The sequence below is a fragment of the Lynx canadensis genome, chromosome E2, assembly GCF_007474595.2.
Source record: "Lynx canadensis isolate LIC74 chromosome E2, mLynCan4.pri.v2, whole genome shotgun sequence".
Lineage (NCBI taxonomy): Eukaryota > Metazoa > Chordata > Mammalia > Carnivora > Felidae > Lynx > Lynx canadensis.
In genome coordinates, this window is record NC_044317.1 from 36,921,612 (window position 1) to 36,938,937 (window position 17,326).

General features: G+C 39.3%; 2 protein-coding genes across 4 annotated transcripts in view; one reads left to right on the forward strand and one right to left on the reverse strand.

Moving 5' to 3' along the window:
• Window positions 1-474: 474 nt before the first annotated feature.
• Window positions 475-7,481, reverse strand: ORC6 (origin recognition complex subunit 6). Of its 2 annotated transcripts, XM_030298500.1 has the most exons (7): window positions 7,076-7,481; window positions 5,508-5,637; window positions 4,139-4,302; window positions 3,830-3,919; window positions 2,178-2,290; window positions 1,646-1,714; window positions 475-1,035 (listed from the first exon to the last, which is right to left on the reverse strand). In XM_030298500.1, the coding sequence occupies exons 1-7, from the start codon at window positions 7,138-7,140 to the stop codon at window positions 908-910; spliced, it is 759 nt and encodes a 252-aa protein (XP_030154360.1). In that variant the 5' UTR covers window positions 7,141-7,481; the 3' UTR covers window positions 475-907. The 2 variants fall into 2 exon arrangements, with proteins under 2 accessions (XP_030154360.1, XP_030154361.1); XM_030298501.1 differs by lacking the exon at window positions 1,646-1,714.
• VPS35 (VPS35 retromer complex component) overlaps window positions 7,302-17,326 on the forward strand; it is a 29,699-nt gene continuing 19,674 nt past the window's right edge. Inside the window, exons 1-4 of one of the 2 annotated variants that reach the window (XM_030298498.1) lie at window positions 7,302-7,505; window positions 13,518-13,616; window positions 14,852-14,948; window positions 16,018-16,141. In XM_030298498.1, the coding sequence (XP_030154358.1) occupies window positions 7,302-7,505; window positions 13,518-13,616; window positions 14,852-14,948; window positions 16,018-16,141 (524 nt within the window). Of the gene's footprint in view, window positions 7,506-7,627; window positions 7,711-13,517; window positions 13,617-14,851; window positions 14,949-16,017; window positions 16,142-17,326 lie in introns of those variants that run through there. The other variant, XM_030298499.2, reaches the window with a different exon arrangement.

Below are 17,326 nucleotides of genomic sequence, written 5' to 3' on the forward strand. Positions count from 1 at the left end.
AGTTATAAAATAAGGAGTATTTTTAGTAAGGTTACATTCTTCACTATGTGGGTGTGAAAGAAAATAGCCCTCAGTCCATCTGACTTTTTAATATGCTGTTAATGTGTAATTCATTACATGAGACCTTTATATGTGAAGTTCTCTCTATATTCTAACATTTGCTAAATACTTACTTATACCAGGTACTGTGCTAAATGTTTTATATGTATCAGCTCAGATACACCTCCAAATTATTCTATGAAGTAGACACCATTTTTAGTCCTACTTATAGGATGAGGCATGAAGAAGTTAATTAATTTTCTCAAGGTTCCATAGGTAGTTAAGTGGCTGTAAACTCAGGGAGTCTGATTCAAGAGTTTGTTGTCTAGTGAGCATTATTATGGTTCAGCATATGGCCTTTTTCTTCTAGAGTAGACAGTTTTTAGCATAGCAATGACTCCCCCAAACTGATGACAAGGGCAACCTGAATGCATATAAAAACAAATATTTATTAACTCAGGCTGTACCATATACTGATTTAGTCAAACAAGAAATTTACACAAAAACCTAAGTAAAATCCATAGTACTCCATTCAGACCTGAATTTTATATTGATAGGACAGGAGAATGTCTTTTGCTTAAAACAAAAGAGCAAAATGGCTCCAATTCCATTTTGTAGGAATGCAGACCTGTGGGGAGCCAAAGCCATGCCAACCAGGCACTGTGCCTGACCTAATTAATTTGTCGCCCATGTCACCGGCCAGTTTGCTTCCAAGAACTCAGCCCCAGCACTGACTTCTTTGCTTTTAAGGCAATAGTCTTCGGATCCTTGTTATAAGAGTTCAAATAAAATTCCAAAGCCCTCACATCTTCATTGAGGTGGCAGATGTACTATTAGTTTGCAGCCAATGGCAGTCTGGAAGCTGAAATCACTCTGCTATAACCTTTTGTGCTTTGGCAGCATTTTCCAGAATTTTCCTTTTCCATTCTTCATAATCCTGTGTCAGATCTTCATCTTTCTGCAGTTTATGTGGTCTGTCTACTACCTTCTCTGTTTCTATGAAGAAAATTTTCAAAAGTGTTTCAAAATTCTTACAAGTAAAAAAAAAGTAACCTTGTTTCAAATATCTTATTAATTAAAAAATATGGAATATAATGCTGAAAACTGGAAACAGTAGCTAACACATTAGTTTTTTGCTCTTTTACTCCATGCACCTCACAACATCCTTAAAATAGTTAACATTTATCAAGCACCTATCTTGTGCTTCAAGACATTGAACCAAGAACTTCAATGGCATTATCTCATTCAACCCTCACCATAATTCTATGAAGTGGGTGCTAATATTAACCGCAAAAGATTAGAAAATTCAGGCTTACAGAAATAAGTGACTTTCCTAAAGTTCTAGAGTCAGTGGGTATTAAAGCAGGATGTGAACCTAAGCCGTTTGGCTTCAGATAGGTTCTTGCATAATATTTCTATTAACTTCTTTAAATGACTACTTGGAAAAGTGGTCTTATCAAATAAATGATTGTTAGAATTTATTTAAAACCTGACTCTTATCAGGCAAGCAGCTAAAGCAGCACAGGACTATTCACTGCATTAAACTCACTGTACACTAATCCCACTGCACTAATTTCAAAGCTTGTCCAATGTTAATACAACTTACCTTTTGCTGGAGGTTCAACCATTGTCTTCTTTTTCTTCTGTGGTGGAGTAGCTGAATCTCCAGCTTCTCCTTTAAGGGAAAAAACGTGTTACCTACTAACTAAATTTTCTCCTATTCTTAATTTTACTAGTTGGGCACATTTTGGATTACAAATAAAAATTAGATACTTTGACCAAATACTGGGATAAGGAGAAGGCAAATGATCTTGCCCTTCTCTTTTCTTTAGTTTCTCTTGTCAGACTTGAGAATCTTCTATTCTAGCTTATGTATATGGAGGCTAGCATTTAACATTGGAGCATGTTAACAGAAAATCTATTTTTCAGGCATGGAGTCATATAATCACAGGTGTTTTAAAGGTCATTATGCTACTTTATTTGAAAAACCAAATAATTTCTCACTAAAAACTTACCTGGTCCACATTAAATACAAAATTCAGAAAGCAGCCATTTTGCAAGTTTGAAAATATTAGGCTTTTACCAGTAAGTTTACATTTTCAAATAACACATTCTTGAAATATAGAATGAATACTCACTGTCAGCCTGCCGCCCAATCTTCTCTAATTGTTTACACAGTCGATCAAATATGGCTTTTTTCACACCAGATGTGGCTACCATTTTATTTTTATCCACCTTTAGCTTTAACACCCTATAAAAGAGTTTAATAAATTACTATTTTTAAGACCAGTATAGCTATCTCTGGCCAACCATATTATCAACTTATTTCCTTTCCACTCATGCTTTATGTTTAGTTTTCCTTTTATTCCAAACATACATTATTAGCTATAATCATGTAAATTTGCCTTTTAAAACTACTTATTTAGTTGTTTGTTGGACTGACAGTTAAAATACAATGGGATCTGTTATGTAACAAAAGGGGCACACAGGGGCACCTGGGTGGCTCAGTTGGTTGGGCATACGACTTTGGCTCAGGTCATGATCTCACAGCTCATGGGTTCAAGCCCTGCATCAGGCTCTGTGCTGACAGGTCAGAGCCTGGAACCTTCTTCGGATTCTGTCACAGTTTCTCTCTGCCCCTCCCCCCCTCTCTCTCAAAAATAAAAAAAATTTAAAAAAAGGGGGCACACAGAAGACATCTGTATAGTGCTTCATGCCTTGAAGAACTCTCAGTGAATCTCAGATGTTACTAATTTGCTGAATGACAATCATAGCATTTTTAAGTGTTCAACTCACTTTAACCCACGATACTTATGTTTATACTATAGGAAGATAAATCACTTTCACCTCCCCAATTACCAATCACCTTCCTAATTACCAGTCCACAACAACTACTAATGAAATATACAAGAGACTTCTTGTTTAGGATAAATCTAGTCAAACCTTTGTTTGCTCAGTGTCATTTGGTTTCAAAAGTAGGGTTAGTTGTTAATATTGTTTTTTGTAACAGCCACCATACTCTTTCTCCACATACACATATCTTTGTTGAAATAAAAGGACATTTTCTATGAATGCCAATTAATCCTTCTAGGTGTGTAGCTAATAGAACTAAACAACCAAATTAGAGGCTGGGTAATAAGAAACCGTCTTTACAGAACAACTATATTTTGTTTTATAAGGAGTTTCCCAGCAAGATAAAATAAGACAACTTTAGACAAAGATAACAGGAGTATTTCCAAGGTACCATTTCAGTATGCACAAAAATAACCCCAAATTTTAAAATTCAGATGTAAAAATTCATCACTGGTGTTTTCTAAATTATTTGAAAAACAGCTGCAATTGGTACTTAAAAAAGATAGGACTGGAATAATCATAAACCAGTTTTAATGACAGATTTCATTACTCTTAAAGGTAGACCCTGGGGGTGCCTGGCTGGCTAAGTCAGAAGAACATATGACTCTGATCTTGGGGTTGTGAGTTTCAGCCCCACGTCAGGTGTACAGATTACAAAAGAAAATAAAAAACTTAAAAAAAAAAAAACCCTTAAAAAAAGAAAAAGAAAATAAATAAAACATGGACCCTTGGCAAGCAGACTACTGGCAATAGTGATCCAAATTGTCAGATATATTGTAGGCTAAACAGAATCTGGTCACTTGGCCACTATTCCTAATATTATTTATATGGGAAAATATGCTCTGTGTTGAAATAAACTGAATTAGAAGTCTTCTTTGGGAGTGAGAAATCTCTTTGTGAACTGTGGACTTTTCTCAATATTAAAAGGCACACTTACTTGCATGCTGAAAGTAGTGCAGCAGTGGTGAAAAGTGGCCTGGATAAGTCGAGATCCAACTGCTGTGTTTGTGGAAGACTGGACTCATAGCTAAGGGAAAGCAGTGTTTGCAGAATTATTTGTTAAAAAATACTATTTCAAAGGGACTGAAAATGCATATGAGAACTTACTAAGCCATTTAAATGCATGAGCTCTACATCATGTCACCTTACCATATTAGTTACTTTTTAAGACTGAAAATAGGACATTAGATAATTCTGCCTTTTGTATCAGTATAAATTTTCAGTTAAGACTCTTTATGCTTCTTACCTTTGCAATATCTTTGAAGCCATGTTCACTGCTTCTGTACAGCTAAATTGTACAGCTAGGTCTCTTATTCCAATATTTGAATTCAGGCCCAGTAAACACTCAAAAGATTTAAGACGGCTCTGATACATCTTCTTGTTCAAACCAGAAAGTTTAATTAAATAAACCTTTAAAAGAAAAAAATGCATGAATCATAAAAATTATAATCATAATCATTCTATATTGGTGCCCTTAAACGTTTGTTTAGTAGATCACCTTTTCAAAATTAATTAATTCTGTGACAACTGACTCTATCTAAACATTTAGCTTCATTTAGTCAAAAGTCAGTAATCATGTCAGGCAGAATTGAGTACTGCTTTCAAGGAGCTCACACTTTAGAAAGACAGTCATGCATAAGCACAGGTAATTTTTAAAAACAACATAGTGTTACTACAGCCATGCTGTGAATAAAAAAACAAAGGAGACACCCGTTTTTCAACAAAAGTCACAATGTGCAATTTAGTGGGAAAAGGATGGAGGGAAGTAGTGGGAGTGGGGGTGGGAAGGATGATTGTGTAGAGGAGGGAGAGAGAGACTAACTGGGAAACAGGAGGATCAACAACTGAGGGAAACCAACTACACCTGGGAAAGTCAAGGAAAGTTTCATGAAGGATGTAACAGCAAGGCAGGGTCATGGAAGACCTTGCCAGAAAAGAAATGCATGTTAAAAAAAAAAAAAAAAAGGTTGTTGCTTTACAAAGATGTAAGTCATTAAAGTGCATAGTCTGTTAAGTAAATAGTGTAGCTTGAGGTTAGTATTTAAGACAGGCTGGCGAGTTTGACAGTAATGGGGAGCCAATGTCACCATTTGATGAGTATATCATTATGTGATATATACTGTGTTAAGTGTGTTACATACAGTATATGGTTTAATCCTCACAATAATCCAGCGAAATGGATATTCTTATCCCCACTTCATGAATGAGGAAACTGCAAGCTCACAGAGCTAGTAACTGGTGGTACTGAGATTTGGTCTCAACATCTAACTCTTCCTGACTCCTAGCTTGTGCTCTCAACCACTGTGATACTGGAAGAAAAATACACATGGGTTTTAAAGCATGCGCTTTAGGAGGATGCTAGCAGCTGCATGAAAGATGGTCTTGAGTAAAGAAAGAGGCAGCCAAGGAAACTAGATGGTAAAGAGTAAAGGGAATTTTCTTCAACTTGACAAAAATGGTCTTGAAGTTTATCTAGAATAATCTTATCTAATAGCCAGGAAAATTCTAAAAAACAAGAGTTTAGTTAGAGTCTACTCTTTCCAATCAGAAATTAAAACATGATTAAGTTTCAGTGTTGCAGAGGATTATTTAGACATTCAGTGGGACCTACTTACCCTGTCCAAGGGGCACTTCATACAGGAAGCTGCAAGATCCAGGCACATGACTGCATTGCTGGTTTCTGTGGTATGTGCAGACAGGCCATTACAGTTCACCTGGGACAGTCGCAAGTACTCCTCTGCTTTCCTGGTTATAAAGGCAACATGCTCACTAAGACTCTTTTCCAGAAGTTTGCCCAACACTTTGGTAAACAATAAATACAGCCTGGTGGACTTCGTTCTGGGCCTAACTCCTGTGCAAGTTTATGTGGGGGTGGGAGACAAGGTTCTGTAAGACAGAATCAGCCCTGACCTCAGACACCACTGTGCTTAAGTACTTCTAAGCAAAAGTAAGTTCTTCAATTTCTTAAAAACAAACAAACAAACAGACATACAAAAAACCCCAACTTCTTTCATCCTTCCATTACTGGGACAAACATGAACTATTGCAGAGGCTGGCAGTTATACCAGGGTTCCTTCTTTTTACCCCTTCCTCTAAATCAGTGATTCTCAAATTTTTTTTTTTCAACGTTTATTTATTTTTGGGACAGAGAGAGACAGAGCATGAACGGGGGAGGGGCAGAGAGAGAGGGAGACACAGAATCGGAAACAGGCTCCAGGCTCTGAGCCATCAGCCCAGAGCCCGACGTGGGGCTCGAACTCACGGACCGCGAGATCGTGACCTGGCTGAAGTCGGACGCTTAACCGACTGCGCCACCCAGGCGCCCCAGTGATTCTCAAATTTTAATGTACAAGACAAAGACAATCACCTTGAGCTTGTGAAAACAGATTGCTGGGTCCCATCCTCGGGGTTTCTGATCAGTAGGCCTGAAATGGGACCCGAGAATTTGCATTTCTAAGGAGTGCCAAGATGATACTGATGTTGCTGGTCCAGGAACCACACTTTGAGAATGGCTGTTCTAAACGATTACTGAATTCAAGAGGTCTTACTTCAACTCTTAAGAAGTGCTTTCCTTTCTCTCCCTCAATTGAGCGTCAAAGCATCGGGCCTTGTCTTGCTCTCCACGCTTCAGCCACAACAGCTTTATTTCTAACCCTGGATTATGCAAAGTGATTTTTTGTGCCGCTCTTCCCACATCTTCCGATAGCTGGCATCTTCTATCAATCTAGTCTCAGCAAAAGTGGCAGCCCCTCCAAGGCCTTTCTAGGATTTGTTTTTTTAATGAAAAGCAAACGCCAGGGCGCGCTCTGTGCTCCTCCCTCCCCCGCTTCCGGCACATCACCCAGTTTAGTTTTCTCCCTAGTTGTCATAGACAGTAACCTCAATGGAGGTCTGTGTGGCTCACCACTGTAAAGAGACCCTCAATAAGCATCTGTGGAACGACCTAAGTTCTCCGACTTTTCCCTTCCCACCGAGACAGCTGTTCCTAAAGACATCTGCAATTGTCTCTTCTCGCCGGCTCATAAAAGCCCACTCTGCTGGCAAGTTTTTCCTGAGACAGGGCCTAATCCCACCCACTTCCGGCGTTCCCCCCTCACTCCAGCACTGCCTGACGCGCGGGAATGACTCGGACCTCGCCTGAGGGAAGTCTAAGGCCCGCTGAGGCGTGCACCGCCAAACCCACCTTAGCACATCTGGCTCGGCGATACCCAAGCGCGGTGCTAAACGCCGGATCAGCCCCGATTCCATGGCGCGAACTAATCTCGCGAACAGCTGCTACACGATGAAACCCGCGCGCAAACGCCGCGCCAGCCAGTGACGGCCAGGCCCCACCCCTCTAACTGCATCGGATTGGCTGGGACAAGAAGTTGAGACCGTTCCACAAATCAAGCCTAGTCTTCCTTTTGCGCATGCGCAACGTGACTGCACGACCCTGGACAGGTGAACTTGGACCGGCAGCTCCCACCTCTTCCATTCCTTCCGTCTTGACAAACTACTCAAACGACACCTTTACTTCCTGCTGTCTCGGCGGCAGGAGCCGCCGAGAGATTCCCCGCTACAGTGCACCTCCCCGCCCTCTCTCACACACTGTGGAGGGACAGGCTGGAACCCAGGTCCGTCAGTCCCTGGATAAGTGGCAGGAGCCAATAAACACGCGAGACTTGAGTTCCTAGAAGCGGGCCAATCGAGGAGCCGCCTGCAGGGTCCGGGGGCGGGGCTAAGGAGGGCGGGGTTTGGAGAGGCCGCAGCGTCACCTGACCGCAGGAGGCTTCGCGCGGGGTGGGTGCTGCTTGCTGCAGGCTTTGGGGAGTCGCCATGGTAAGTGTTGAGGGGCGGCGGGCCCCGGGCGGACCCTTCTTTCAACCTCTGCGTTCTCCCACCTCCCTGGAGCTTTGCGGGCGGAGTTGGGGCTCTGCAGCCTGATCGGGGCTAAGACCAGCCCGGCTTGGCCTGCGGGATGAGGACAGGCCGGGGAAGGCCGCAGGCGGGCAGATCCGAGATCGGGGTGGGCGGCGGCTCCTGGTCGCGACGGTTGCTCTGGAATGGGGTAGCCTTTTCGAGGGGGTGTCTCGGCCTGTAGGCTCTGAGGTCCATGAAGGCCTGCTGCCACCTCTTGAGTGGAGTCGGCCACCGCCGCGCCTTGAGGGGAATACCGGGTCTAAGCGTCAGGCTGAGTCGGGGGCGTGCAGTGGGCCCGAGACTCCGAGGTGGCGTAGGGATCCGCCCAGAGATTGCTCTGTCGCTGGCGTGCGTTTCCACCTTTGTGCCTGGTAGTGCTCTGTTGTCCCCACACCCTTTTCTTGTACAAGAAATACCTACCGGAGGGGCCAAGTGGTGTCTTGGCCTTTTTCGGCCTCATAGCCCCCTTCCACTGCTGTGTTTGTCAGCGATTTCTAGGGACTCACGTGAATTTCCTGGAAGGACTCTTGCTATCTGATATCCATTAAGTAGGACAGAAAGGAGACTTCTTGTTTCCTTTAATGTTTGTTTATCCGGTACCTTGGCTATATTACATGTCTTCTCATTGATGAAATCTAAGTATTTTATTTGCTGGAAGTAGGCATTCATTCTTGTTAGCTCCTCTTCGTGGTGGCAGCAAATCGTGATGTGGCTGTTGGCCTGTAAACTTGAACTTCCTCAAAATGTAAATCCATGTGCCTAGTTTCCACAAAGGCAAGTTGTCACTTGCATTTTATTAGCTTTTGACATAATCTGCAGTGTATAAACCCTGTTTTGGGGGTGTTGGTGTATTCTATGTAATTTTAATGATCTCATTATTCAGTTCATGTAGACAGGCTTTTATAAACCTCTAAGCCTGGAAACAGACTTCACTTTAAATGTGTTAATGCCAGAAAGCAGGATTAAATGTTTGACATACTACTTTCATATAATATATTGCCGTACAAGATGATTTTGTTTATTTCTCAAAATTTTTACAATAGAGAACTGATGTAAGGACGATGTAAAAATTTAGCGAGGATGTGTCAGTTTCTCAACATTTATGGATTGATATGTACAGTGTTTTGTAATGGAAAGCACTTAATTAAGGATCTGCTGTACACCTCAGTTCTGTACTGGGTGAACCAGTTTGAAGCAGTGAGCTGGACACACGGTCCTGTCCTCATGGACATTTTTGGGAAAGGAAACTTGGCTGTTAGTCTTGTCACAGTCAGTGTTTCTATGAATTGGGCGAGTCATTCATTCTTCTTTGAGTCGCACTGAAAACAACTGTTGGCTTCTTTGGCTCTTCCCCGTCCTAAAATTCTGGGATACAATTCAATTCAAGCATATTGTATGCCTTCTAATGTCAGTGCTAGGCACTGGAAACAAACATGGTCCTTACTGTCCAAGAGCTTAAGAGTGTCTAACAGGGAAGATATGCTTATGGAACTTAATGTAATATAGTCTTTACAGTCTTTATTAGCACTGTCAACTCAGTGTTGTGGGGTCGTAGAGGGAGAGAGTTCTGCTTCAGGAGCCTGAAAAAGACTATAGAAAGTGACATGTGAACTGAGACAGTGAGTAAGGTAAGCAGAAATTCTCCAGGTGGAGGAGAAAGAGCATTGCCAATAGGTGAAGCTGAGAGAAGTGAATGCTCATGGTGTGTACCAACATAGAATTCCTGGAGAAATTTATTGGTAAATGAAGTTGGAGCCAGTTTAGTGTTCAAATTGTATTTTGAAGTTCCCAAGCCCTCATCATCCTTAATGCTCTGTACTTCAGTTGTAATGTTGTGAAAGGAAAAGAAAGGGAAGGGAAGGAAAGAAAGCAAAGGAAAACAAAAGAAAATACAAAATTTCTGATTTTGAGAAAAATAAAATAGTGCTTTCACTAAATATGATGAAATTCTGTATCTTTGTGAGAGTGGTTATTTTCACTTTACAGTTGATTTGCATTGTGTTAGGATTACATCTACAGCATATCAGTGAAAAAATGGACCAGTAAATAAGTGGCTAGGATGGGTGGAGATAATTGCTTGTATCTGATGGGGGTATAATAATAATAACACTTAAAAAGTGCTTATTACTAAGTGCTAGGCATGTTCTGAGCTCTGTGTCATTTCATTTATTCCTCATAATAGTATAAGTACTCTTACTGTTCCTGTTTGATAGAAGAGGAAATGAATGCACATTGTTTGAATGGAGAGTAATTTTATAAGTGATCCGTTCATAATGGATCACTTTCTCTGCCTTTCTCTGAACCGTGTAATTGTATAGACTTAGGAGGACTGTTTGGCCTGGGTCTCAAGCTAAAGTGAGCCTAGTCACAAATGTTAATTTGATCTTGATTCTTTAGTGTTTCCATTTTTCTCTGACCCATGTAACTGCTAAGTATAGAGTCATTTGTAAATGAGGAACCACTTCTATAAGTGAGGAGACATTGATTACCTGGCTCATGTTTAATGAGAGCATGTTCGTAACAGTTCTTACTGTTCTTGCTGTATGTGACACTTCCCAGGGAGGGCATCAAGACACTCCCTTAGAATAGCCATATTATGGCTATATTTGTATAATAACTACATTGTCCTGGGGGTAATATCTAAAAATACATTTCTTTATTATAGCTTTAGTTTTTCATTTGTAGCCTACTTTGTAATAAGAGTGTAATTTTCTACATTTTGTATTTATGTTTCTATTTTAAACCCAGTTGATACAAAATAGAAGAATTTTGCTAAAGTTTTATTTATAAATCACTGAATCTATTTAGTTCTATACAAATATTTCTACAATTGTAGTCTCTTTGTAACCAGTTATATTTGCTATATTAAAGTAATTTTATACAGAATAGCCAAAAGGTGGAAGCAACCCAAGTGTCCCATCAATAGATGAATAAACAAAATGTGGTATATACATATGATGGAATATTATTCAGCCTTGAAAGGAAAGGAAATTCTGACACATGCTACAACATGGTTGAACCTTGAAAACATGCTAAGTTGAAATGGCCAGATACAAAAGTGTATGATTCTACTTATATGAGGTACCTAGAGAAGTCAGACTCAAGAGAAAGTAAAATGGTGGTTTCCTGGCATGGAGTGGAGAATGGGGGATAATTTTATGGGTAGAGAGTTTCCCTTGGGAAAGATAAAAGGCTGTTGGAGATGGATGGTTGGTGATGACTGTGCAACAGTGTGAATGTACTTAATGCCACTGAACTGTACACTTAAAAATGGTTAACATGGCAAATTTTGTAAGTATTTTACCACAATAAAAAATAATTATAAAAATTTCTTGATGTATAAATATTTATCTCTAAGTTGATCATCTGAATGTAATGAAATCTGTTGATTCTAATAATTGTTAAATCTATTCCATCTAGAGATAAAGAGCCAAAAAAAAAAATCCAAACTATAGTTTGATGTCACTGAAGTTCTCAGAGGACTAGCCCAGGATGAATAGCGAATTTCATTAAGTCAGAATCCTCAGATGCTGGTGTTGTCTTTGCCTCTGAGACCAACATTTAACACTAATAGTTCTGCTGTGTAAACTAATGTTCCCTTTAAGTTTAGTTTAAAAGACATAACTTTTTCTTTGAAATTTGTGTATGCTTGTGAAGAAGTGTGGTCATAGGGAAGCACAGGTTACTAGAGTTTGCCATGGGAAAAAGATAGAGACACTTAGCATTTCTTGTTATTAGCTTTCCCCCCTTTACAAAATTAGACCAAGAGAAAACTTTCCACTTTTATAAGTGATTATAATTCAGAAATGGGTTTTATGTGGTTTTTGTTACTCTCAAATTCATTGTTGTTTTGATTGTCAGATATTGGAACAAACCAGATTAAACTTTCACGTTTATGTGTAAGTCTTTGCTGCCTTCCTTTCCATCTTATTGTGTAAGAGGGATTTTATCTTTGGTTATTTTTTTTTATTAAGATGAAATTTATATAACATAAGATTAGCCATTTTAAAGTGAACAAGTTAGTGACATTTAGTACATTTGAAGTATTGTGCAACTATTTCTGTCCAGTTCCAAAACATTTTTATCACTCCCAAAGGAAACCCTATACTCATTAAGCAGTTATTCCCTGAGTCTCTCTTCTGGTAACCACCAGTGTACTTTTTTTTTTTTAATGTTTATTTTTTACCAGTGAGCACAGATGCACATGTGTGTGCGCCTGAGTGGGAGAGGGACAGAGGGAGGCAGACAGAGGCTCGGAAGTGGTGCAGGGAGCCCTACGCAGGGCTTGAACTCACGAACCATGAGATAATGACCTGAGCCAAAGTTGGAAGCTTAACCAACTGAGCCTCCCAGGCGCCCCTCTACTTTCCGTTTCTATGGATGATTTGCCTATTCTGGATATTTTATATGAATGGACTCATACAATATGTGGTCTCTTTTTTGTCTGGCTTCTTTCACTTAGCAAGATGTTTTTTAGTTTCATTCGTGTCACATATATCACTACTTTGTTCCTTTTCATGACTGAATAATATTCCAGTTTACGTGTTTATGTATATGTGTATACCAGAACTTAACTATTCATCTATTGATTCTTTAGTCATTTTTTTAATTAAACACGTAACCTGAACATTCTAAAACCAACTCATTCTTTCCTACAGTGAACATTTGTGAATATCACATAACCTAATATAAAAATGACCATCATTTATAATTGCAGTACAGTGCATTTATAGAGTGTAGAGGTGTAAACACGTTTACACAGCATAAAGGAGGGTGTAGTTAATTCTGCTTGACAGGTAAATCTAATTAATTTTGCAAATAAGGTTTTGCTGGTAACAAACTGAAGAGTACATAATATTTTGTCCATTATAACTATAGATTTTTCTATTTGAAATGCTAAGGTAGGTACTTGAGAGTACTCCTATGGTCTTCTACATCAGTCACTAATATTAGTTTCAGTTATTTTATTTCTAAGCTTTTTAATTCCTTGTTCTATATTGCCTGAAAAGGTCAGTGTTCCATAAACTGGCTTCTTGATCTAAGAATAGACTAAGATGCAGATGAAAAGTAGTATGGAGAAAAAAAGAGGCTTTTAGAGATTTGGGTTACACTATACCTATCACAAAGACTAGATTGATTGGATGGCTGTGTTCGGGTTGGATTTAAACTAACACCACATGTTTTTTGAGGCCAACCTGCTAACAAGTATGTTGAATCAGTTTCTGAGAAAGAAGAAATTCTGTATACATTACTGTTCCCCTTTGGCATTATTTTGCTGTTAACTTAGATGACTGGGTTCAATAGTTGTCAAAAATAGATAAATGGGCTTGAGATCTAGAACTGGAATGAGCTTATATGAAAGCTTTGGAAAAGGGCTATGGCTAGAGCTATGGAAATAACAGATTTTTATTTTTTTATTTTAATTTTATTTATTTTTAAAAGTTTATTTAGAGAGAGGGAGAGAAGTGCGCAAGCACATGGGTGTGGGGGGGGGAGGAGGACGGGAGGGCGGGTGGGGGGGGGGGGAGAGAGAGAGAATGAATATGAATCCTATGCAGGCTCCACCCATGTGGGGCTGGATCCCATGAACTGCAAGATCATGACCTGAGTGGAAATCAAGTGTCAGACACTTAACCCACTGAGCCACCCAGGCACCCCAGAAATAACAGATTTTTTAGAGGAGAGTGCTAATGGGACATTAATGGAAATATTTTTTTATTTTTCAGCCTACAACACAGCAGTCACCTCAGGATGAGCAGGAAAAGCTCTTGGATGAAGCCATCCAGGCTGTGAAGGTCCAGTCATTCCAGATGAAGAGATGCCTGGTAAGAATGTCAATATGAAAGCAGAATTTCAATCTGCGTTTTCTTAAGTCCTATAGCATCACTTCTTCTGTCTTTATCCCACGTCCCTCAAGCACTGTGTGGAGCAATTCCAACAGAGAGCCCTGTTTACTTGCATTTGCATTCATGATTTGGAATTGTCTCTTCTCTACCAGAATGTAAGCTCCAGGAGGACAAGAAACCCTATCATCTATTTACACATAGTGTTGATCTACACACCAATATCTGACCTTAGTTACTAGCCTCATTGATTCTATATCTCAAATCTGAGGAGTACTTGACATATAATGGGTGCTTAATAAATATTTGTTGAGCAAATATATTTAAAAGCTTTCAGTTTGGATTATTCAGCTTTTTTTCTATCTTGAAGACTTTTTGTTTCTATCCTGAATAGATACATATTTTTTGCAGCAACCAACTTGAAAATTATCCTTACACCAGTTTCTGTGTTTTCATATTCTAAAAGACAGGGTAGGAGGTAATCTGTATAGAAACTATGGATTCTCTGCATTAAAATTTATGAAATGGAACCAAAGAGGCCGGTACTTCAAGTTATAAGTTGCTCTGATGATGATGATGATGATGATAATACCTTATCTTTGTAAAGTGTCTTATAGTTTCTAAAGCTTAGCAATATGCCATTTTAACCAATTATACCTACTGTATTTTTTTCTTACAAAAAAGTGTGTTGGAATGGAGAAGACGGGTGGGTATGGAACTTGGTATTGCTTGCTTCTGTTTTTTCTGAGTCTGAATATTGCCTTTTGTATCTGCAGGCATTTTCTGTATTTGTGTGTTCAGTGGACACATGGGCATTGTGAGGAGGAAAACATACTTAAAAGGATAGTCATTTCATACATATCTGAAGAGTCTTTACTTGTGGCAAAGCCATTATCAGGATAATATCTTGCTTTAAAAGAATTAGTATGCCAGCCCTCTTGATTGTAGGAAATGTGAATTAATGGAGCTAGTTTCATAGTCACTAGGGGTTGAAAAGATTAGAGTTATGCCAGGAAGTTTGCAGTCCTAGTTACAGATGACTTGCTAATAAGCTTTGCAGTCCTGATGAACCATGAATCTTTTTCTTTCAGTAGAGAGAATGTAAAGTGAAACTAACCTGATTTGCATGTGATTAAAATAATTTAAGTACTACATACCGTATAACAAATCCAAGTTAAATGAAAGCTTTCTCATCAGTTCTCTTGGTATTTCTGTAGGACAAAAACAAGCTTATGGATGCTCTGAAACATGCTTCTAATATGCTTGGTGAACTCCGGACTTCTATGTTATCACCAAAGAGCTACTATGAACTTTGTATCTTTTGAATGTTGAAGATTGAACATTTTCATCATACTTTTTTTCTTGATAAGGCCATATTTTGTTTGTTCCTTATTATGTTTTTCTGGTTTTACATTATTTTTCATTGTCTTAACCAAATAGTACTCCATGGAGATTTTGTGAGAAAAAGAAAAACTGAATATCAGAAACCCTTTTTCTATGCCTAAACTTCTTTAAATAGGTTGTTGCAGTTTCCAGTCCCTTCATGAAGGATATTGAAGCTATTAGGCAGTTGGTTCTTTAATGCTTAGATTTTGTTATGCAGTATTCTGAAGTGGAAATGAATTCAATGCTTTGCCATTTTAAAACCCTCTAGTAGTATGTTAGGCAATCCTTGTTTATACCCCTTTGCTTTACCAGACTATCTTTAAAAACTCTTATTTTATTTTTTTTTTCTTTAACATTTTATTCCATTTATTTTTTAAGTTTTTAATCACCTGGTGCCCTCCTTAATCCTCATCACCTGTTTCACCCATCCTCCAACTCCTGTCCCCTCTGGTAACCATCAGTTTGTTCTCTATAGTTAAGGGTCTCTTTATTGGTTTGTCTCTCTTTTTTTTCTCTTTCTTCATTTGTTTTGTTTCTTAAATCCCACATATGAGTAAACAGAAACTTTATTAAAAAATTTTTTTAAATGTGTCTTTATTTTTGAGAAAGGGAGAGACGGACCACGAGCAGGGGAGGGACAGAGAGAAAGGGAGACACAGGCTCTGAGCTCTTAGCACAGAGCCTGATGTGGGCTCGAACTCATGAACTGTGAGGTCATGACCTGAGCTGAAGTTGGATGCTTAACCAACTGAGCCACCCAGGCACCCCTTAAAACCTTTATTTTAAAATAAGGAAAGCCCACTGAAATTGTCTTCACTTAAACACATACTTTTTTGAAGGACTAATGTTTAAAATATCTGCCCAGCAGTTTAATGACTCCAACAAGTTCCATTGTATTGCTTAGGCTGGCATCGTTTCTCGGCCTTTTGGCTAAGATCAAGTGTTGTATTGCTTAGGCTGGTTTAGCTTTATTTGAGTCCTTAATTGTAATGAAAAGATATGGCTATTTCTGATGAACTACACTATTTGGAGGTCTACCTGACAGATGAATTTGCTAAAGGAAGAAAAGTGGCAGATCTCTATGAACTTGTACAGTATGCTGGAAACATTATCCCAAGACTGTAAGTAATTGAGAATTTGAGGGCTTTTATAACTGCATTTTCCACTTTATGTTACGGCCTTTAAACTTTGATTTTTAAAAATCTTTTTTTTTTTTTTTTTTTAATGTTTATTTATTTTTGGGACAGAGAGAGACAGAGCATGAACGGGGGAGGGGCAGAGAGAGAGGGAGACACAGAATCGGAAACAGGCTCCAGGCTCCGAGCCATCAGCCCAGAGCCTGACGCGGGGCTCGAGCCCACGGACCGCGAGATCGTGACCTGGCTGAAGTCGGACGCTTAACCGACTGCGCCACCCAGGCGCCCCTTAAAAATCATTTTTAAGGTTACTTAATTTCTTAACAAATTGAGATTAGCATTTTGGTAGAAAGTCTAGGTTTTCTTTTTTCTTTTTTTTTTTAATGTTTTTACTTATTTTTAAGTACAGAATTACAGAATACGAGTTGGGGATGTGCAGAGAGGGAGGGAGACACAGAATCCGAAGCAGGCTCCAGGCTCTGAGCTGTCAGCACAGAGCCTGACGCGGGGCTCGAACTCACAGACTGCAAGATCACGCCCTTAGCTGAAGTCGGATGCTTACCCGACTGAGCCACCCAGGTGTCCCACCCCCTTTTATTTTTTTAATATTTATTTTTGAGAGAGAGAGCACACACACATGCACACACACAAATGTGGGCAAGGGCAGAGAGAGAGGGAGACAGAGTCTGAAGCAGGCTCTGATCTGTCAGCGCAGAGCCTGATGTGGGGCTCGAACTCATGAACTGTGAGATCATGGCCTGAGTCAAAGTTGGACACTTAAGCAACTGAGATACCCAGGCACCCCAATACTCTCTGTTTTCTTTTAAGGTTTTAGGGTATGATTAATTTTACTTTTTATATAGATAGTTGAGGAATTTTTGAAATAGAAAAGTGGACTTACTGTTTTGTTTAATGTCGTGACTACTAGAAAAATTAATGATGTTTATTCTCTTCCTACTGTGTAAAGGTGATTATGATACTCGTGTGTGTATATATATATGTATGTAAATATACATAACCTGTATGTAAATATATATGTAAGTTGGGGGGAGGGTCAATGAGTGGTTTTCTCTCTTTATAAGTTCTCTCTTAAGTTTATTTTTGAGACAGAGCATTCAAGTGAGTGGGGAAGGGGTAGAGAGAGGGAGACAGAGGATCTGAAGTGGGCTC

Excerpts from the sequence above, each read along its gene's own strand:
- ORC6 (XM_030298500.1), bottom strand. The coding sequence starts at position 7,140 with ATGGAATCGGGGCTGATCCGGCGTTTAGCACCGCGCTTGGGTATCGCC. Across the intron at positions 3,920-4,138 it reads GCTTCAAAGATATTGCAAAG|CTATGAGTCCAGTCTTCCAC; the intron begins GTAAGAAGCATA and ends GCTTTCCCTTAG. Across the intron at positions 1,036-1,645 it reads GGTTGAACCTCCAGCAAAAG|AAACAGAGAAGGTAGTAGAC; the intron begins GTAAGTTGTATT and ends TTTTCTTCATAG.